Source organism: Colias eurytheme, chromosome 2 (assembly GCF_061535395.1).
Source record: "Colias eurytheme isolate Ceu_HAF_F1 chromosome 2, ilColEury1 Martin Lab GWU primary, whole genome shotgun sequence".
NCBI classification, from domain to species: Eukaryota; Metazoa; Arthropoda; class Insecta; order Lepidoptera; family Pieridae; genus Colias; species Colias eurytheme.
In genome coordinates, this window is record NC_142981.1 from 5,390,985 (window position 1) to 5,415,030 (window position 24,046).

The following is a 24,046-nucleotide window of genomic DNA, read 5'->3' on the forward strand; positions in this document are numbered from 1 at the left end:
TGCCACTAGCTGGCGTATAAGTCAAGAAGCGTGTAGTATATGACATATACTTACAACCAATCAGAATTATTATTTTTAAATGGCGGAAACTACACAGCGTTACTTCCGTCAGAAAAAAAATCTGAGTTACTCCCTAGTCGCGCCTAAAGAAGTTTTACTTCAAAATTGTCGACTTGATCAAATTTAAATGGGACACGCAAGCCTTTCAAATAAAAAATAATTGAAAGTTGCAAGTTGCAAAAAATACCCAAAAAATGCACTCAAAATCAGAACATTTGCTTTTCAAGTCAGTTAAAAATTAAACAAATGCAAAAGTGTCGCATTACAATATTAGTGCGTGTTTGTGTGCAGGCGGCCGCGCAGAACGGGCACGTGGACGTGATCCAGCGGCTGGTGGAGGCGGGCGCGGAGGCGGACGCGGAGGACCGCGACGGGGACCGCGCCGTGCACCACGCGGCGTTCGGCGACGAGCCCGCCGCCCTGCGCGCGCTGGCCGCCGCCGGCGCCGACCTCAACGCGCGCAACCGCCGCCGCCAGACGCCGCTGCACATCGCCGTCAACAAGGGGCACCTGGGCGTCGTGCGCACGCTGCTGCAGCTGGCCGTGCATCCCAGCCTGCAGGTCAGTACACAGCACACAGCAACAAGGGGCACCTGGGCGTCGTGCGCACGCTGCTGCAGCTGGCCGTGCATCCCAGCCTGCAGGTCAGTACACAGCACACAGCAACAAGGGGCACCTGGGCGTCGTGCGCACGCTGCTGCAGCTGGCCGTGCATCCCAGCCTGCAGGTCAGTACACAGCACACAGCAACAAGGGGCACCTGGGCGTCGTGCGCACGCTGCTGCAGCTGGCCGTGCATCCCAGCCTGCAGGTCAGTACACAGCACACAGCAACAAGGGGCACCTGGGCGTCGTGCGCACGCTGCTGCAGCTGGCCGTGCATCCCAGCCTGCAGGTCAGTACACAGCACACAGCAACAAGGGGCACCTGGGCGTCGTGCGCACGCTGCTGCAGCTGGCCGTGCATCCCAGCCTGCAGGTCAGTACACAGCACACAGCAACAAGGGGCACCTGGGCGTCGTGCGCACGCTGCTGCAGCTGGCCGTGCATCCCAGCCTGCAGGTCAGTACACAGCACACAGCAACAAGGGGCACCTGGGCGTCGTGCGCACGCTGCTGCAGCTGGCCGTGCATCCCAGCCTGCAGGTCAGTACACAGCACACAGCAACAAGGGGCACCTGGGCGTCGTGCGCACGCTGCTGCAGCTGGCCGTGCATCCCAGCCTGCAGGTCAGTACACAGCACACAGCAACAAGGGGCACCTGGGCGTCGTGCGCACGCTGCTGCAGCTGGCCGTGCATCCCAGCCTGCAGGTCAGTACACAGCACACAGCAACAAGGGGCACCTGGGCGTCGTGCGCACGCTGCTGCAGCTGGCCGTGCATCCCAGCCTGCAGGTCAGTACACAGCACACAGCAACAAGGGGCACCTGGGCGTCGTGCGCACGCTGCTGCAGCTGGCCGTGCATCCCAGCCTGCAGGTCAGTACACAGCACACAGCAACAAGGGGCACCTGGGCGTCGTGCGCACGCTGCTGCAGCTGGCCGTGCATCCCAGCCTGCAGGTCAGTACACAGCACACAGCAACAAGGGGCACCTGGGCGTCGTGCGCACGCTGCTGCAGCTGGCCGTGCATCCCAGCCTGCAGGTCAGTACACAGCACACAGCAACAAGGGGCACCTGGGCGTCGTGCGCACGCTGCTGCAGCTGGCCGTGCATCCCAGCCTGCAGGTCAGTACACAGCACACAGCAACAAGGGGCACCTGGGCGTCGTGCGCACGCTGCTGCAGCTGGCCGTGCATCCCAGCCTGCAGGTCAGTACATATACAGGGTGTCTCACTATCGGTTTACTAGCATTTATATTTTACACTACACTATTTTGTTTTACTTACACTATTTTGTCTATGAAAACAATCTTAACGATAGCTCACGTGCGGATGGCAAAGTTGGGCGGGTTGCTGGTTAGGGGTTTACACATATATTTAAGAATTCATCTGTCTGAGAAAAAAATGCGTCTGGATTGTTATAAGTATTTTTTACGTAATCAGCATATGCAAAACTATAACCTCCTTTAAGCTAAGTATACTGATGGTGGGACACCCTGTATACAGGGTTAAAGTTAGCACATCATCCTTTGCAGGATCCTTTCACTACATCATTCCCACCAATATTTGTTCTACAACTTTTTACATCTTACTAATAAACACAAAAAAAGATGAAACAAAAAAATATTTGCCGCCTCGATTATTATTTATTGCTCTGTATTTTTTCTACGCAAATATTTTGCCTACGCAAAGTGTGCAGCGTAGAGTAATGCGAGTTCAAAGGCAATAAAAAAATTTAATAATGAAAACCTTAAATTTTTAAAACTGTTAATTAAAAAAAGTCGTTAACATTAATGTTGTTTGGATTGATGCAGTAAAGCTGCTTGCAAGGGTGATGCGCTAATTTTCCTTAACGCTGTATAGGACTTAATGAACAATTATTGGTCAGACCATCGGAGTGGTGAATGATACCGACAGTTTCGAAAATTCCGTATATATTCTGTTACGCTTAAAGTTACAATGTATGAAAATATGCGACAAAACGTGTCAAATGGTTTGTCATAACCTATTAGCAAGTGGTGGGGAGGAAAACGGCCCTTCGTAATCTATCCTAATACTAGATAGGCTACTTGAAACTATTTTAAATGCTTACAAAAAGTCGATTCAAACATTCGCCGGCCGCTGACATGGCACGCTCGCTCGGTTTGTGCGGTTCAAAGTTAAGTTAAAAGTTAACCTAACACGCTATATTATGTTCTGTCTCAGCCCACTTGAAACCAAAAAGAATACAAGTATTTAGTAATAAAATATTGAACACAAATTATTTGTCATTTGTAAATTGCATGTAAGTAATGTACCTAAAATAAAAAGGGAAGTAAAGCTTTTTGTTTCGACAATTTTAAATTGTTTCAAGTAGATAATAAAGGCCTGTCCATCGTGTTGTGGTACATACCAATTGATGCTCAGAACGCGCGGTGTGATTTCTTCATTGCCACAACGCGTTGTGAACGTTTTGCTTAGAACCAAAACACGAACTTCCCGTTGTGATTTTTTTCCTGCAACCATAACGCGAAGTCAGCTATTTTTTCGCTCAATGAGCGTTTTCTTTTTGGAGCGTAACATTTATATTCCGTCTGATCCAACTTGATATGCAACAAGGTGTTTTTATATTGTTTTCTGTCAAATTTTAATGTGATGCAAAATTTCAAAATTGGTAGTTACGCGCAGTTCGCTTCAATTAACTATTCATTTTAGCCTGTATATTTGCTGCATAAGTTATGATCTGGTTAGTTAGCCTTTGTGGATATAAAAGCAAGCGTATGAAACCGTTCCACGTAAAAGTACTGTAATAATGTGTGAATTATGTCCTTAAAAAATAGATATTTGGAAGTATAAAAAAGGAGCTTAAAATCCCGCGAATTATTTTACTTAAGTTTGAAAAACCCTGTGGCTTTTCACGCATAACCGACGCCAGCAGACCTCGTAGTTCATCGCTGCGACAGCTGGCTTCTATGTTTTAGGTACAAATAACATCAAAAAATCCCCTACGAATTGCGCCTCAGTCGTTTTAGGGCACGCCCTTTAAAATTAGAACTGAATGGGTATCGGTTTGCTTATGCCATCTAAATTCAAATAGAGAATCAAATATTCGTAAATAGTTAGCAAAACTTCCATATTTTTTTATTTTTTGGCCTTTTGCATACATAAAAACGTATCCTTTTTTTCGAGATAACTAACAAAGAGATAAACAGATGATATTTCAATTTTCATAATATATTACAGACCGTAGGTAATTAAACTCAAGCGCTTGCCATCAGGCGTAAACATAAAAAAAAACCTTTGCAAAATTTTGCATGTAAAAAATATCGCCTTTATAAAAATATTTACATTTTTTATGTAAATAAATGTATAATTAAAAAAAAAACATTCATCAAGTTTTTATTTATTGCGATTGTTATTATGATGGAAAGTTTTAAATCACCTGTTTTATATGAGTGTACCTGCTATAAAAGTCAACACAAATTACTCATTAACGTCCCGTGACGTGTTTCTCATTACAAAAATGAAAAGGTTCGTTTGTACTTATAACTTTTTGTTGCTGATTGATATGGGTTTGTATGTTACGATTAAATGAAAGGTACTTATACAAATTTTCATATAAAAATGTTTTTTTTTTCAAGGCACTTGTTCCGTATCCATTTACAATCAATCAACATATAAAAATGTTATTTCTATAAAATTAGCCAATTAAATTCATGGCCAAGTAAGATGTCGTACATCGATCGTCGCCATTTATAACTCTTTTCTCAAAGAGAAAACAAGTCGAGTTATGTGAGCGTTTCCAATTTTACTCCCACTCGCGATACATCATACCATTCTGAAATGGGAGACGCTATTGTAGGGACTACCTATACGAAATTGATATGATAATAGATAGTAAAAGTAGCTTATTGAGACTGTGACAAAATTAAACACTCTGGCTATGTCTGGCTTGGAGCTGTTATTTTATTTTTGTAATTTCAATAATATTTCATTCAACTTAGATTTCGAACTTGGGGACTTCACGAAAATCGTAATCGCTAGAGTCTAGACCGACAAAGTAGTCGAAATATGTGAGCATTATATTTATAAGCTCATAAAAAATGCTGCTGTTGTATACTGAAAACAAAAATGTCGGTATAATCTACTTCATATGGATAAAGATAACATGGAGAGACTGGATGTAGTCACATGACATAGCAATTTATCACGACAAAGTTTCAAAGCGCTTGAAGCTAGAATACCTACTTCGAGTAATAAACTTACGATGCAACCATTTCATACGAAGCCACCGTCATATCTGCTGTGTATGTAGTTTCCAATTGCTTGCAATCACATTTGGGTAATAGCAAAACTTCGGTTATTTCTACATCCTTTGCTGATAAACTTTGTTTAACTCTTCTATTTATGTGGTACTGAGTGAGCACCTTTCGAAATCTATAATTTTGAAACTTTTAGAAGCACATGAGCCATTGTGTAGTGTGCTATTATTGTTTACACATGTAATCAAAAGTTTATTCTCAAAAACTCGGAAGTATATTGCGCTAGTAGGTAACAAATGTAGCAACGCTCTTCGACATGTGGCCGCCGTAATTGCCAAAGTTAGGTTGACCCAACTCCTCACCGCCTCGACATCTCGAGAAATTTCCGTCTTACCATGTACTTACAGTTACATTTACAGCCGTTCTTCTAAAAAGGCGAAGCTAGTACTTAATTATACACAAGTAATATATTCCCTTTATCTTATGACATACATATAATACCAAAAACAATTCATCCAAGGAACGTAATTCCCTAACAAAGTCCCCTAAAATTGAATACCTCAGGCGGTTCTCTTTCATGCAGTAAAATTATCTCTCAAATCTTTGTTTAATGAAACAACTATCTGAGAGCTAGCGCCATATTGAGGCGCAATTGGACGTAAAGCTATTTAAATCTGAATAGAGCATTGTGAAAGCGCGTCACCTTGATTCAGCGACAGCGCCAGCGTCGCCTTAATAAAGTTAGAATGTCTGGGAGGCTGTGGACTGATATTCCATCTAATGCTGCTTCAGGCATACCAGTTAATTAATTCATAACTGAACGGAAGAAAGAATTTGGTTAAAAATGTAAAGTATCTCAAATCTTATCTATATTTATGCTGCGGAAGTGTTGACAGTTAACACATTATGCCATTAAATAAATGCCAGTTAAATAAAAGAAAACAATGTCAGCAGTCAGCAAATACGTTTGTTACGTAAATATCGGCTGGGTGTGTTGTGAATTGAACAGAATACCCGATGAGGGGAGGCGTATGTCCCATTTTTACTGCATAAGTAGGCGAATTTGGCTTACGTTGAGTGGCTTAGTAGCGATCGGAGTTCGTAGCATGGAGTTTTATGTTTATAATTGAAGTATAGCAAATGGTTAACGATGTACGTGTACAATCATACTAATCTACGAAGGCTTGTCATTAGCAATAAAGAACTACTAAAACAAGAGGGCTTACCACAAAAGTAAATTCAGTGTTTCCGTTTCTGGTTATATGGCGATTTATATTCTGCACCCACTCGCCGCCTGAGAAATCTCATGTTGGAGGTGCTCTTTCAATTTGAATCGGAACACTCGGATCGGGGAATAATGTATTTCGGTATCGACCCTCCGCTTGGAACGAATCCTCCTGTTTATCGCCGTTCTCATATATTCGGGCGTCGTCGAGCCTTTATTTTTTTCATTACAAACTGTGTCGCACTGTTTACTCATCGACGCGTAATACCAAGTAGATTTTGGTTTGGGCATTAGCAATTAGCTTTTATTGTCTATATTGTATATTATTTTTAAATAGTTCACAACTATTATGTATCAATGTTTCTAATTATGTATGATTTTCGTGTACACATAAGAATTCGATTTCGAATTTCGATTGAATAATAATTCTTACGATGGATGATAGTAGAACTGAAACTATTGAAATAAATTTTTAATTTACGTATTTATATTGTTGAATAAAAAATATACAGTGTCGTTTAGAAGTATCCAAGCGAGACTTTCTTTAAGTGACTCGGGCTTAAGAGGTTACGTAGTCGGTTTGTAGCAAAACCCTTCTACGGCGGAAAGGCTACGAATTGTCACTGTAGAGATACCTTTGTAAATCTCTACTTCACTAAAGTTAAGTTATATGTGATTATAAATCATATATTATGTAATTTTATTTTATTTCATATATGATTTAAGATATACAGCAGCGTAATATACACAACATACGAGTACATTGCAAATAAAATTATTTTTTATTGTTTATTTTCAAGTGACTTTTCATAATAATTATTTTGAAGGTAATTTAATTTGAACCTTTATTTGCTAAGTGTCGTAGTTTCGTTTATGACAGTTTGAGTGTTATAGGTAATGTTGGGCTCGATTAGCGTCGATGTCTGTCTAGTATTCAAGACGCGATGCGGACATCCTGTGAGCCCTTAACCCGTTTCTCCTATTCGAGGACTGTTTACGTCGTTTTGTTTGATAATCTGCTATTGTTTCGTTGGGTTGCGTAGAGTCCTTGCACGAATTATACGAGTTATCTTTTGAGAACGTGCGCCGCGTACGGGTATGTAATGAATAAATAATTCAAGATTCGCTTGCATGAACATGATAGACTTATCGCGATGCTTTATAAGGAATATCGAGAAACAATTTCATACATTCATTGTCAGTGGAAATTGTTTCTCGCTGATATACACCATTGATAAGTTATTGCTTGATTCGAGTCGTTCATACGATCCATGATGCCATTTCATTTGCGTTTATATGCCTATTTGTATTCACTCTCTTCGTGGCTAGAAAAATCTCTATACTACGACGTTCTTTTCAATTCGAATCGTAACGGCCGAATCGGGAAATAATTTATTTTGGATGCGACCTTTTTATTCGGAAAGGCTCTGTATTGCTATCGTGTTTTATGTCGTTTTTCTTGTTTTTATTTGCTATATCCGCTTAAAGTGCGGACATACCACAATGGTCGTAAAACACAGACACCTTCGCTTCTGCAAACGATGACGTATATGTGTAAGACAAACGAGGTTATGTTACGGTATTCGAAGAAGTGAGATTTTCACAGCTATAACATTTTGCAATTTATTTCGTACTTGGATATTCCTCCCGAGTCTCTTATTCATATTAATATCACGTATCTTAACACGCATCTAGGTGCGCGACACTGTAATGAACGGGTTATCACATTTATTAACCCTGCAATTCTGTATAGGGTAAACGAGAAGGTGTAATATAATCATCTAATGATAGAGATATGCTTATGAAGGAGTGTTGTTGTTGTTTTAGTGATTTGAACTTGGTTGTTTTGGAGACGTCGTTATAAACAAAATTAATTTTGCTATCGTTTTAAAATTTCAACTTGAATAGTTTACCGAATGTTTCTCTATTAACTGCTTTAGAAATAGTCAAAAGGGTAGTCTACGAGGGGTTCGCGTATTATACACTGGTTCGAGCAATACTGGGACGAGGTTAGGAAGCTGACGTTGCATTAAAAGGAGGAGCGTGACCGTCTCGGCATTACTGGGCTCTGCCTCAGATTTGTTCCTTGCCTCGACACAAGCGTCTTATTGAAATCTAATTTTCGTTAATCCCACGACCCTAGATGCAAACACAGCTCGGGCGAAAGCTTTCCAGTTATTTTTTTTTTTGTTGAAACGGTTAACTCATATTTTCTGTAAGTAATTTTAATTAAAATTTATGAGGTAAGTCTCATTCGTAAAAAATTTACTAAATGGAACTTCCGAAACTTATTATTTTTTTTAATATGTACACATATAATTCGGTATCAAACATTTATTTTATAATGGCAAAGCTTTTCCGTAGGGTTTAAATAAAAATAGCTTTTTTGTTTCATACCCCTTACCCTTTTAAGAAATATCGGCATTTTCTCTAAGGCTATTGGGACGCGGCCGGATAATTTATCTATAAGTAGGGCCTAAAAACGTTTACGTACGCTTCAATAATTTTAACGTTATTTATCTTTTCATACTTATTGCTTTGTATCAAGAGTCATATTGTTATTGCCTATGGGATTATAATCATCTAATTTATTTCTAAATACAGAACTGATGTAAAAAAACATTTTGTTGTATTTCTTTTTTAAATTGAATGTATGAATTATTTTTAAATTGAATGTATGAATTATTTTTTACAGACATCAGTTAAATCAGAATTACATTACTAATTAATTGGACATTTAAAATAACTTCTGTATACACCGTATAGCCGGACTAAAATAGATAAACTTTAGCAATGCGATCACAAAAAGCTCTACATTAAAGTATGCGTTTTGTTACTTGTATTAAATACTTAAAAGCGATTTAAATTTCATTGTGGCTTTGTTGCGTTACACCAATGTCTTAGAGGCATGTTACGTTACATCCTGATTTATACTGTTTGCGCGTAAAGCGTAATTAATGGCTTTATTAATCCTCCCGTCTTACAATTTCAGATATGTGGTCTACTAAATACGGCTTAAAGTTTAAGGGTGTGTCTAAATAATTAAAACATATGTACATTCATAACAAATAATTACTTTTTGTACTCAATGTGACGAATATTATATCAGACCTTTATAGTTTAATCTAATTCATAAACAGTTAAAATCGACGATTTACAAATTCCACACGTAACATGTGGAGCGGTCTGGTAAGGCCATAAAATCCACTCCTTTTAGACAAGAAGATATAAATTTGAATAATAATACGTGATTAACGGTAGCCGGAGTTTCATTATGGAGCGTCATATTTCTTGTGTAAGTAATATCGCGTGTGGCCCACATTTTGCCGGTCGGCTCGCAGGTGAAAAATTTGAGCTCCATCGCGTTGTGGTGCGAGCTTAGTGTTTTATCTCGGCTTAACGTTACGAGGATTTGTGGCTCGCTAAGTAAGGTTTTATGTCCCTGAAACGCCTGCAAGTTTGCTCCCCAGATAAAAATGTATCTCTGATGTTGCAGTTAAGGTAAAATGAAACTCGCTAAATCTTCCTACAAAAATATATCATAACAAAAAAGGTGTGGAAGATTAAAGCTCGAAGGTATCGAGGATTTAATAAAACTCTAAGAAAAAATATATTTAATATACACTACCCAGTACGCGGATTATAACGTAAAAGGATTTCGCAAAGTATCGCTTGTATTTGCTGCTGAACAAAGTTCCTTAAAAGCAATGGTGCCGGAATCGCCAGTCGTAAATAACGCGCAGTGCACGCCTGCTTCCTCCTACGCTTTAGAGCAATCCTTCACAACTGTAGGTAACATTAACGTATATCAAAAGTTTCTCCTCCAAGACTTAGTTCTGTATGCGCCGAGAAACAGGAAGTTGCTTACAAGCGGGTCGCGAGATGCGTTATGATTATTTCTTAACTCGGAATTGTATTTTGCAATTTTGAAGTGAAGCTGTTTTCACACCAGTTTGTACTTAAATTATATGTTTAGAATATATCTTTCACAAAAATATACAAAAGCATAGGTACAAATGGATAAAATTTCGAAATAATATAATACACATTTTGATGTGTTACACATGCCACAAACATTATTTGCGTGATAGTTGAGGAACACAATAAAGAATATTAAAATTCGATGTGACAACATAAAATACAGCGTCAAGGAATGGAATTCAAGCGGCGCGCTATTCGGTGTCGTGTGTCGTTGTCGGTTGGAGAGCTAGGCGGCAACCGGCAACCATTGCCGCAAGCTGCGAGCGTACGTACGGAATTCGGAATAGTCTAAGCTCTACGGTTACACTCACATCGTACAAATAATTTATGTTCCGTTTACCACTGTAAATGAAATACCTAACATGTAGTGACGTAGTTTATTGTTTTTACGCGTTTCATGAAAAACGGCTTGTTTAATTGCTTTATGCAAAGTGCATTGAATCACTATCACGAGTTTAGTCTATCTAACCCTTTTCATTTACTCGATACTCGTTGTAAAATACATTAGAAAATATAGTAGAAAATAATATTGAAATAAAATAAGTGCTGAATGTTGACAGATATGTCCAGTCCTCAAAGGAACTTTGGTTCGCGGGGTTTGTTTAGATTTCATACGGGATTGAGGAAACATTGGAACGAAATAATCAGATTCATCGGCCCTTTGTCTTTGTCCCGGTGTTATCCCGACTCTGTTGGACGCGAAATGTCGCCGTTTATTGTTTACTTCGTTAGCGAGGTCTGTCTTCGCCAGTACACACGCTGCTCCCTTGATATTTGATTTAGTTATTGTTGGACATGTTCGTTTTAAATTTTGCGCACAAGATTTTCTTCATCTCACAAAATGGTGTTACAAATGATTAACACAATTTTATATGATTGCAATTTGGACTGAATCCATTTATTTTAATTTACATCTATAAATTTATATTTTATACACTCTTATGAATAAAATAAAATAAAGTCTCTCAACTAATTTAAAAAGTTATTTAAGAATTCAATAAGTTATAAAATATTTTTTTTTTATTAAATATTTATTATAATTTTCGAACTCGTTTCACTAGTTGTACCTTTTTTACAATTAAATATCCAACGTTAAAATTTTCTCCGTTTAAATAAAAAAGGAGAATAAGCAAAGAGGAAAAAGCAGTTTCTGTGTATTAAGAAAATTATCTCCAGTATCCTTAGTAATGGTTATGATTATCGTTATTGCTTCCGTAAGGGTAAAATATCGTAAATCGTATTGAACAAATATAATGGTTATATCGCTATCTGAAAGGCAAAATCTTTAAGACGTAGTATGGAAAACGATAAGCTCGTATATTTCATGAAATAATTTATAAATTGCAGGAAATATATTTCAAGTAAACTGAACTCTAAACGTTGTTAACTTTTACTCTTATATGCTTTAGTTATAGGCTTAGCCTACGCTTTTGTACTTAACGACACCTGCGTCTCATATAGAGTTCGCACCGTGTAAATTTATGTATGCTTTCAACGCTTTTACCGTGTGCCACCTGACCTGTACGGGCCTTATACTGGACAAATGTCGCTTTGTTCAGATTTATATTGGGTACTTAACATCAATGTTCCCAGAGCGTAAAGAAAATAAAGATAATGTCATCTAAATACTGCTTGTAACATTCTTTCAATAAGAAGAGAAAGAGGTTTTTTGCTATTGTGAATTGATAATATTAGATAATCGATTTAATATTGCATTTTAATTAAAAGCGAAGAAGGAATGTCCAATAATTCGATCGGTAAACTTCAAAAAAAAAAAATTGGCAAAAGTATTTCATTTTATTGCGGCGAAATCACAGCACGTTGCGTGTACTTAAGAAAAAAACTTTTTTAATATCAAATGTCACGACGACTGAACTGTCCCTTCGACCCGGAATGAGACTAGTCGATTTTAGATCTATAAAAACGACTTTCTAGCGATATTGCATTTCCACTGAAAATTCTTTATTTTTTGGTATAGAAAATATTGTGAAAATGATTTTACTATAGTATAAAATAAACATACATTGCATTATATATTTTGACTAAAGAGTAAAGACAAAAAAATTCGGTAGAGGCTAATAAAAACGTAGAACAATTTTTAAAATATTTCGAATGAGGGGAATATTGTTGTGGTGCTTCAGGCGTAGGCGGTGCGTGAAACAAGAGCCGCCGCGAAAACGATTGTGGGGCTATCACGTTCAGGCAGATTTAGTGTACCGAGATAGCTCCTATTTTACTACTAGCCTAACCACACGGCGCTACGGAAAAATATTCTGTTGTACGCCACCTCTGAATAAAGCAATTGTTTGTTTTTGTAACTTGCTTAAATGCTTTTAAATGAAGCTTTATGTTGTTACTTATAAAATAAAATAACTGATATTGCCTCTCTTAAAAGCGTGTATTGTACATAATAATTCATCCTAAATTTGTTATTACGTTAAAACTTGAAGAATAACCCACGTTCAATAGTTTGATATAAAGTTGAGCTCGTGTATGTACCGCCAGCAAATATCCGACTCATCGGGCAACATTTATTATTAGCACGAGTTTGAGCAGGGAACTCGATAAGTTTACAGAGCGAGAAGTTGTTATAAGTATTCCCAGGCTGGAGTTCCCTGGCGGGCCTGCTTGGCGTCAGCCGGGCTGCGCGACTCGGGAAACATCGTCCGAGACGCCACAAAAACTTCACCCTCGCTTTATTATACTACGATGCTAATTAAAATAGCTCCGAATAGATTACGGGCAGCTTCTGGCAGAGAGCGCTTAATGCGATGCTTTTACGACGTCACGCTTTATGCTCTATCATTAGCGTCTCCGGGGTATACGTCTTTCATGAATATGTTCTTTGTCTACTGATTTCTGTGAGTATTATTGAGAAGACTGAATTAATCACCCTGAAATAAAATGATATCGCCTTATAAGCACTTCGTTTATGCCACGAATCAGGTTTATTAATTAAAAGCAATTCATACTATTAATCATTGAAATATAAGATCAAGAATTCAAGACACTATTATTGTACAAACACAATGTTTCTACTCTGTATTTAGAACAATTATAAAATATTACATATATTATATTGGGTCATATATGCTGGAGGGTATTATACAATATTATAATCGACTTTGGTAGGAGTGTGACAATGGCGCTCGCCGCTCGTTAACCGAACGAAAATTACCTATTGTTAATGTTTTAATTCATGTCCGCCCTTTTGCTTGTTTTATCCCTACGCGTCCATTTATCTGTAGTAACCACCACATAATCCCTTTCTCTTTGATTTGAATATATATTACAATAATATTATTCATTCTTTTTATTTTATTGAATTCTATAATTAGGCAAGCCCATTGTTTTTCATTATCTTTCAGTGAAACATTTCATAATCGTTATACTGTATCACACAGTGATTTTTTCATAATGTCTACATTTTTTTGTTAAGAATGTAGCAATACAACACAAATTACCTATAATTAAAATAACAGTGAAGATGCTTTGATATCGACTAATATAAATTCTTCGAATTCAAAAATAATAGTTTACATTTAATAATCTAAGTAGAATGAATATGTTGATTTGTTTCGTAAAGCTTTTCCTTACTGCGTGCTAAAGTGGTTTTCATTTAATTTCAAGTCATGACGAAACGTAGAATGAGAATAGGCACCCATTTTCCGGAACCTGGCCTTTGTGCTCCACCAAAGCCGTCGGTTTGTTTATTTCAGGGGCCTGGCTCGTAAACACTCGCAGACCGATATACTAAATTTAAGGTGGCCTTCTTTATTTTCCCTCGAGAAATGCTTTTTCGGAATTATCCATGGTTTACTGGAATTTTTATACTTCTCATTTTTACGAGTGTTTTCAAGTTTTAAGCATAAAGAGGCTGTAATGTTCTGTTTTTATATTAGTTTGCTTTTTATTTTTTAAACCACTACACCAATTTCAAACGATGATACGTTCCAGAAAATGATAAAACATTTTCGCCAAAGTAGCTGTTTCGCCGTGCTACTTAATTTACTGCCACTGTAGCGCCAGAAACACGCTCCATATCCACCGCATTATGGCCGTCTTGAAAACAAGAATGCCATACACAGTTCCTTCATATCTCCTGAATTTAAGCGTCTGCCTGTCTTAGTATTTTATTCCGTTTCATAATGCTTCTGCCAAAATTATTTGCTTGCGCGGTGCTCGGTTTATACCTACTCGCTTTAATAAAATAATAAAAACGAATGACTGAATATATCGAGAGTTATTAGAGTAGTAATTTGCGGTACGAATTGCTAGCACATTTAGAAAAGTGAAAATCACGGGAAACCATAAAGTACGTGGCTGTAGTTTTAACTTTGAGACTTAATTACTTTCAAGAGCGAATATAACTTAGTAATATAAGCAATTAGAAACTTATTTGACGCTGCCGGTCCGCCTGTTCCGCCTCAGGGGCAGGAATCGTGAGCGGGATGAGCCATTACGTGCTTTTGCAGAACTTTTCCTTTTAAAAGTCGTCTCTACTCTTTTGAAACTTATTATATTGGATAATTTGGCCAGGAATATGAATATGACGGTAGAAACTTTCGAGTTTTACCTCTTTAAACAAAAATTTTGTCTATTATTTTAAAATTATGTCCCTGAAAATTACCTCTCGAACGCATTCTTTAATTAGTAAAGTTAATTAAACACGGCTAGTACTTATTTAGAATATACATTGAGCTTTAAAAGTAGGCTCAGTAATAAGTTCCTTTTTGTGAAATCCGTATCAGCGTAGCACAGATGGCTACGTTGACAACGAATACTTTTCACAAGGATCTGTTCATTGTACTGATATAGGTACTTCTATTGCCAATTATGCAAAGCGTCTTTCGCGTTGTGGTGCACGGGTGGCAAAGCTCGCGGGCTCTGTGGGGCGGCTGCTGTCGCGCTCTTTCCTCACTCGTAGCGAAATAACGACCTCAATTTACATAACAATGCTTGTCACCCCTTACACCCCACCAGCGGCTTTCGCAGGCAGCGCAGCGCAGTCCCACCGGACTCTACACCTTTTTTGTTCATGAAAATCTGTCCGTTTGAACTGTCTATTAACATTTATAAATTCATGCGTAGGTATAATTAAAAATAACTGAAGATGAATGGCTGGAGGTTAGGCAATGTATTGATTCGTAAATTTACATGTAGAGAACGCCTTTGCCAATGCACGATGATTGTAAAAAGGAATGTTTCAAACCTAATGAAAAAGGAAAAAAGCACCTTGCTATGATAATTAAAAAAAAAATAAGATCATAGAAGTGTGTGCCCTACTCGGATAAATCTTAAGACTGGTGCACTACAAGATGCTTTGATCGTTCAAACGCAGCCACCAGGCACTTCAGCGTCGCTGGCGCTCTGCTTTCTGCGTACAACCTCAATCAACTCTTCTAGCCGCATTCGAAACTTCTTCGTATAACTTTCAGTTTAATTGAATCGAAGTTTTCGGCTTTTTGCGGCAAGCGTGCCAGCCACGCACGCTCCTCCAACTTCGATAAACTTTCTTTATTAAATTATTGGGAGTTCAGAAACATTCGCCTTTGAAAACGAATTGAATTATAGATAGCCATAAGTTACAATTGAGTCTTATTTATTTTATTAAAATGAAATATTGTATTTTTGTAATATTTTTATAAACGACAAACATTTCTTAAGACTATATAATAATTATTAAGAGAAGCACTCTTTCATCGAAGTCCATCGTGCAGGTTTCTCTTGTCTTGAACTATATTAACAAATATTTCAGCTAATAAAATGATGTTAGACTTTCCAAAGACCTGTACTAAATAAAGAATCAAAGTTGAAAGATATAATTAAAATAAAAAATATTGTAATACACATTAAACTCATATCTTTATTATTTTTAAAGCTAAATTTTATCTTGACAATATTTCGAGATAAAGCTGTAAAATTCCGTAAATTAATATCACAAAGAAAGAGGATTCGCATCGTCTCCAAGTAAACAGTCTATAAAGATGTACGATTCTTCCTCGTAACGACTGAGACATTCGTCCTAAAGTCTCCCGGAGTATTGTTTTGCGGCGTAGCTTTATCTGGCGTGGAGCGAGTTGTCGTTTCAGTAATTTATAGTTGTTTCCCCGCCCCGGGCTCAAAGTAACGATACGAGACGTGGAGCTTTTCTGCCAAAATGGAGTCCAAGCCCTGGCTGAATGTTATTAAACGTCCGTAATGTGAAAAGATTGCCAACTTTAATGGCCGAACTCAAACGTCATGTAACATATCATTTTAATGTAGCTTTTTGGTAGACGAAGTCGAAGCCTGTTTAAAATACAAAAACATATTACGAATAGCATTAACTTTTAAATTCGTTAAGGATTTTTTTTTTATTATGCTATCTTCATCCATATTGTTGTATTTTATTGCTGTAATATCGACCATAAATTTTACTTTATTATATTTAGAGTACATAATACATTCAAAATGTATTATTATTTTTACGTTTCCTAGTAGAGTTAATAATGGCATTATATCTACAAAATCAGGGAAAAATAAAAAATACGTCGCTAGTTCGCGAGCCATCCATATAGTGCTATTATTCATGTCTTTTGTTGAGCTGTATTTATGGGGCGTTTCGGAAGCCGATCGTTGCGGATATTGGAGATTTACCTAACTATGACGAGATCCGCACAAAACTTGTGCTAAAGCTTTTTCGCTATATATAAATATATTGTCTTATGTAAGTAATATCATTTAACGATTTGACAGTTATTGAATCGCAGCTATTTCATTTAACAATGACCTAAATAAAGTACGTGTCATCTATCACCAATGTTGCCCTTGAATATTCGCCAAAGCCTTCAGGTTTCTTTCCCAGATCATTGGCCCATTATCCCAAATAAACCATATTCCCAGCAGAACACTAACGCGTTCATAAGGGGCGTAAAAAGCTCTACGATAGACTCGCTTTCATCGGCGGGATAAGTGCAGCTAGTAAGGTACGTTCAGTCGATGACAGCGCAATGGTTCCCAGCGGACACCTCGCGCGATCCTCGTAAATTGCAAATATTAGATTATAAGTACAGAGCGGCGAGCGGCGCGGGTGCTATCAACCAGATACCGAACTCGTTCGCTGCTAACACCGCCGGCGACGCCGTGATCTGAATTTGCTTTATAGTAACTCCCAATTGCATCATAATCCCGCTTCCAACACTATAGTTACGAACATCGGATAATGTTTTAGTGAATAGCGCGAGCGTTAAAACTTGTATTATGTACAATATTGTAATGTTAAACCAAAATGAAATAGTTAATATGTCGTGTTGATCATAAATTTCTACATACAATATTTCGAATACGTTATGATAATATCATAACGTCAATATATTATATTGTCTACAAGATTTAATGTTTGCATTTTATTTGAAAATTCTAGTCATGAGTTACAAAAAAGCAATACAAGTAATTTATACAATGTAAATTTTAGTGTAATTAAATTTGCATTATTTTCAATTAAATTTAAGGATAAACACTAGCAAGGGTTAAGACTAAAATTTCTTAATATAGCGTCTGTGTAATTTAAAGGAATGTGTTCTGTAATGTCCCGTATGCTGATCATGATAATAACAGAAACAGCTGCGCCACTGTCAGTTTGCCTATACAGTTTCGTTACGGCTTCATTAGACTACACCGCCGGTTGTTCCCTACATAAGATTCTTATGTGCACTTCCTCTCTACCACATACATAGGTATCGTTAGTACGGATATTGTCAATACAAAGGGGTAAAGGTATTTAAAATACTTAAGACAGTCATAACATGCATTGTACACAAATATTATCGATCGATTAAGTACATATTACATATATCCTAATTCTTCACAATATGATGCCACATTTTATTGTCTATGTATCTCCTTCATCGTATACTAAGGTATTTGACTTTTACATAAATGGTTCGTACTAAGAGACGATGTTTATTCATAATAGGAGGTATAATATATGTAGAGAGTAAGAGCTTGTAATGCATTACTGGCGGTCACGCGGCTCTGACGCTCGCGCTCCCGACGCCCGCTCTTCAGCCTTTGTGAGCCGCCCCGTGTAATTACTCTGGGACCATGGGAAATAGCTCACCGGGCGCTAAAGCACTTTTGTATTATTACAGTAAATTAATGCAGATAAAAAAGACGACTTTATTCTCAGAATATGCAAATTAAGATCGGAGCCTTGTTAACAGAGGATTGTTCTAGAATTTTTTGAATATACGATCAGATCTCTAGATTTGCTGCCGTCTTTCCTTAAGTGCGTAATTATTGGAACGTTTCACAATCAAATATCTTCTTATCTTTTAATTGTTATTCAGGAAATATTCGGCGGTTTATTGTTAATCATAAGCCATAAGATAAATGTTCACCGCGTTTAGTTTTATCGCTTCTTAAAGTAATTTTCAAACAGTCCTAAAAAATTATGTTTGTAGCTAGCGGCTCTATGATATCATTCTAGATATTAACGTAAGTATTATGCCGAGTTCGTGGGGGAGTTCAGAAACACGTTATCTAACGTTTGAAACTTTGTAAAAGATAAATTGGAGGCAGAGATAAATACAGAGGCAGTTTTACGATATGCGGCTTGCGTGGTTATCAGGACTTGGTGGAGTAATATTTTACGTATGTGCTATGTGTTCGTTCGCACACCTGTATTTAATGCCGCTCATTACTTCTCATTACACAACCCTTGTTAATTTTAAGTTTATTATTACCGCGTTGCTCAACGTTGTGTACGTTGTAATTAAATAAGTTTTATTAATTACAACATTATTGTTCTTTATTGCAAAGTTTGGAATTTATTCGGAAATTCGCGGGATTAAAAGGAAACGTTCGAGATTTATAGAGAGTATCCTAAGTATTTGTTGAATTGCACCGTGAAGAACCCTTTTAAAAATTCTTTTTGTACACGCCGGCTCAGGGAAAGTTCCACTTAGTTTGTCCGCTACGGTGCCGGTACCGTATCTAAGTAAGAACATTGCGGGTGCTTGAAAGGTCCAAGACATTTTAAAGACCTTTCTGTTACAAATTGTTACACATTAGTGTTTTTCGTATTGCACACGTGTATGTGTTTTGGAGATAAACCAGATATGTTATCTGGTTTATGTAGTTGAAAAGTATAAAGTAATATACAATCTACTTTTGTAACACATATTATTCAATATATAACGAAATCCCAATTTATACACCTTGTTTATTTATGTAACAGCAGCAACAGGAAAAAGATGTTTTATATATTTTTTTCGTTTACGGTCAAGCAGATTATTCGTCTCCGGGGCGTCCGTGTTACGACTCTTAAACGTTCTCTCGCTCTGCCAGCTTGGATACTGACTCCTCAGCCGTGTAGATAAAACGTTTCATTTTATTTTCACATTTGTCAGCTTTCGTTTTGTACCCACTAACATAAATTGGATGCGGGAGATACCTCGCAGGTGAATGTAAAATAGCCAGCTTTTCCCAAGATAATACAACCGAAATTTTACGACACCATTATGCGATTTATTAGCCGTGTCACACAGAGAAAGAATTTTTATTTTATATTTTTTGGGTAAATAAAATTTTCCGTCCTTGCAAAGGTACAACTGACAAACTTCATTATACTTCTCGTGCATCTTTTCTACTCGCTTTTATATTATCAAAGTAAATAAGCACGATAATGTTAATCGGTGTTTCAGAACGTAAACTAGGCGCGATTTGTGCAAGCGTACGATCCACCTAATAACTGTTGTCCCGTACACTAATGGCTGAAACAGGCGTTCAATTAAACGTGCCAATTCGGTCGGAGATAGCTCTGTTAAACACTACGCATAGGATACTAGTCTGACGCTCAGCCTCATTTCATTCTCAATGTTTACTGCAAATTAAGCCATCTATACATCAAAGTATATACAAGTCATATATATAGCCGTATAGCTACATACCTAATTCTTAAGGATTAATTATTCCTTTGATTATGTAATTTAAAGAAGATAAATAAGTGCATAATATATATTATAATTTTTTCATTGTTTAAGATACTCAGTAGTTAATTCATTAATTGTATACTTTTAAACTTACTTTACGCATGCTGTGTTTACCTATAAGTGTTTTTTTACATTGATCATATAAAAATGTATTTTAACTTTGATGTTTTATCTGTGATGTAAAGAAACGTTGGTAAATCAAATAAATAAAATAAAATAAAAATAAAATAACAATATTCAATCATCCATGTTAATGACTATATTGATCGCACTGCGCGCACATATAAGTTTGAACTATAAATTAATGAATTAATCCCCGCTTGCCACAGTTCCGATTCGCCATATAACAAATCCTGATTTGTCTCTCTGAAAATAAATTGATTAGGTACTTTTTTGTATTTGAAATCCAATTTATTTTCTTTAATTTGTTTATTGCGGAATCTCAAAACAATAAAAATGTTTTCATAGGAAAGTGTTCTATATTATAACCTAAGTAAATGCTTAATAAATTGTATTCTTGATGACCCTGACTATACCAAAAATAAAATAATAAAAGCTTAACATAGAAGAAAGTAATATATAATATGTAAAATAGAGAAGCTTTCTAAAGCTCGTGATACTTCTTAATATATTTAAAACGTACGTCCCTTGTAAAATTACCTTAAAAATGGTACACAGATAGTATTCCACGTTCACAGTCACCCGCAACAGCAGCGTTAAAACATTCACATGTAATGATTTTACGTTCGTTCGATTTGGTCGTTTGTATAGGGAACGCTCTCCATTGCATCGTCGTCAGCGAAATCTTTTGTTTTTCCATTTCCGCCAATATCCGTCAAGGCTCGCTCGCTTTGATCAATGGAACGGCGCACTGCCATTGAGGAGACCGTCACACCGAACAACGAGCTTTTCACTTGTGTCGACGACATATGAAAAACTATTATGGCTCCAATAAATGGCCCTTTGATTTTTTTATCACAGTCAGCTAAAAATCGATTTCGTATCCAAATTGAATAACAAAATCATTCGTGCTTCCGTTCAGATTTCATTTGTGTTGATTGAAAAATTACTGCTACTGATTTATTGTATTACTGACACAATTTTTTCGTTCATTTTATCGAATTTACACAACACAGCTGCCAAGATTAGTACAATTAACTAATGAAAGTTTGCCGCTCTGTTTCACTTCATAAATATTTTCTTATAGCCTGTTACCACGACCTGTCGATAAATTTATGGAAAGGCCGACGTCACCTGAAATTTTATGTTTCCTTTCATCGCCACTCGCCTCTTATATTTTATTACCCAGGCCTTTTGCTAAGGTGGAACGATAGCTGTCATCTAAGCAATTTCTAGAAATCCTTACTCGTATGTATCCGTATACAATTTGATTGTATAATCTAAAACAAAAATTATAACTCAAGCAGATTGTAAATAAAAATAATAATCTATATTCTGAATTAATCCTATGATTGAATTGATTTTATAATGTTGATTAATTGTATAATTTTTTATACGAACATATTTTTAAGGTCATTACTAACAATAATATGGATGAATCATATGAAATAAATAAATAAATAAAACGATATTTGATGATTTTTCCTTACAGTCTATACAAATAATTTTACTTTTATTACAAACTCTACTCAATTCGAGAATATGGAACATAAATATAACAACAAAAAGAAAATGTGAAATGATTGGATCCGATATGTTCGAAAAATATATCCATATATGTAGTGGCTATTGTAACAAATTCATTATTTACACCGGTCGGTGGGGTAGGCTTCGGTAACAGTTGTAAAAGTCCCTACGTTTGTACGTAATCTCAGCAAACTCACAATGCTATATTCACCTAATAAATACTTCCATTTCCGAACATTTCCAAACTTCGCGGATTGTTATTGGAATAGAGGACCCAAATATATTAGGTGCCCGGTTATTGCATTTGGCATGTGTTTTCAGCTGTCTATTTTCGGTTAAACGACTTCAATAGATAACGTTGCATGGTAATTGATGATTTGTTGAAATACAACGTTTTGATTGTGAATAGAATACAATATCACTGTCATGACTGCAGTACAGAAAGTTGTTAATAAAATATGATTATTTAGATCAATTACTGCAAATAAAAAAGACCTATTTTTAGATTTACATTTTAATTAATGTTCATATAGCTATAGAACATTGTGCGAGTGAGTAGTGCTTTGTTTTAAAAGCACTTCTCTACAACAATAAAAAGGATTAACTGTTTTTAACACTATAATTTCTTCAGCTCGTTACTAAATAACATGACGAATAGCGTATAAACTATAAACCTTACATAAGACTGGCAAGCGACACGTCTCCTTTTCATTACATTATAAGCCGCGCGATGTATAACGCTAATAGTTACAAGTGATTGGATTAGCGCTAACGATAACAAATACCCGCCGCTCACAGCACTGCTAAACAACATGCTTTAGACCATGGATTACTGGAGACTATATAATAATAATTACCGATATCCATTGCAGCTAGACGATGTCTCGTTGGTATTTAGCTTGGAAATTATAGTTCCCAAGTTTCCTATTATGAATTAGCGTGTCTGCAGTTGAAGTTTGAATCTTCTTTAATTCCAACTTTGAAAACTTGGACTGGATTTTTTGATTTAAGCATTCGATTTGCAGTCTGCGAATTTAATTGCAAACGATTATGTGTATACGATTTTATGCGAAGTTAATTACAGAAGAAAGAAGGTACAATAAACTTTCAATACAATAAACTTTTAAAAAAGGTCTTTCGAAATAAACGTCGTTAATATTATTAATGGGAAAAATCAATTACTAATACTAAACTCTGTCACCATTAAAAATCTATTTTTTTTTGTTTTTATCCCAGACGAACAGTTACTTTGAAATAAAAACAATTAGTTTTGTAGCATTGCTTCATGCATATTTTTTTATTACTATGTATTCTATCTCCATAAATGCCTTGTAGAAATACGGCTTTAAGACAAATTCATTTAAATACGTATAAAACACAGCGACAATGCAGACCACAGAGCTGGGGCGACATTCAGTGTTAAATCTCACATTGTACATTACAGTTTTTCAATACCTAAAGCAAAGCGCTCGCCGTCATTGCGCTCCACTGAAATAACAAGGAATTGCTTAGTTGAAATATTGGAACTGAGTAATAAATACGAGTATTTATGAAAGAACTTGTTTGGCTTTGTACTAATGATTTTAGTATGATTAAAATGATTGAATGTTGTTAGTAAATACTCAAGATATAGTGGAATGTATAGAGATGCGGAGCGTGGGGGCTTAATTCCGCACAATCAATCAAGGCGGCTGATGAGGGTGCACGCTGTTAGTACACCGGCCGCACTACTTAACTCGTTGTGCCAATCGATACGCGCTATCGATATGGATTGGCAAATTAATTCGGTTAGTTAATTACTCGCACGCTGGACCCGAACGGTAAATAAATATTTTATCTCTTGTTGAATTTCCATAAATTTTAAAATACCCCGGACCGACCCTATTTGGCAAGCGTCCATGTTATGCCGGTTTGAATTTATTTTTGCGTTATGCTATTGTTTTCTTAATCTTCGTTTTGGTCGCAAAATCACGTCATGTAGGTTCGACGGTACTAATTTGGTTCCGTAATTTACAAAAAATATTTTGTAAAGATGTATTTTTAGAGATGTGTTAATCGCTTTGTTTATAACTACCCTAAGCTATGCTATAAATTATATCCTAATTTATAGCATAGCGTAGGGTAGTTATTACTATAATAGATACGATGTTATCTTAAATAGTTTTGATTTTTTAATAAACATATCTGTAAATATGAAAAACCACATCATTATAATCAAATATTTGTATAAATATCGCATAAATATCATGAAATGGTCTTATAGCCTTCATCGTAAGTCAGTGCGATCCGTGATGGTGCGGCAACGCTCCGATGCCGGGCTA

General features: G+C 36.7%; 1 protein-coding gene across 2 annotated transcripts in view; it reads left to right on the forward strand.

Annotated features, from left to right (window-relative positions):
• Positions 1-24,046, forward strand: part of LOC149910334 (E3 ubiquitin-protein ligase MIB1-like) — a 116,475-nt gene that overhangs the window by 4,376 nt on the left and 88,053 nt on the right. For both annotated transcript variants that reach the window (XM_090112738.1, XM_090112743.1), the window contains exon 10: positions 352-621. In XM_090112738.1, the coding sequence (XP_089968864.1) occupies positions 352-621 (270 nt within the window). The remainder of the gene's footprint in view (positions 1-351; positions 622-24,046) is intronic.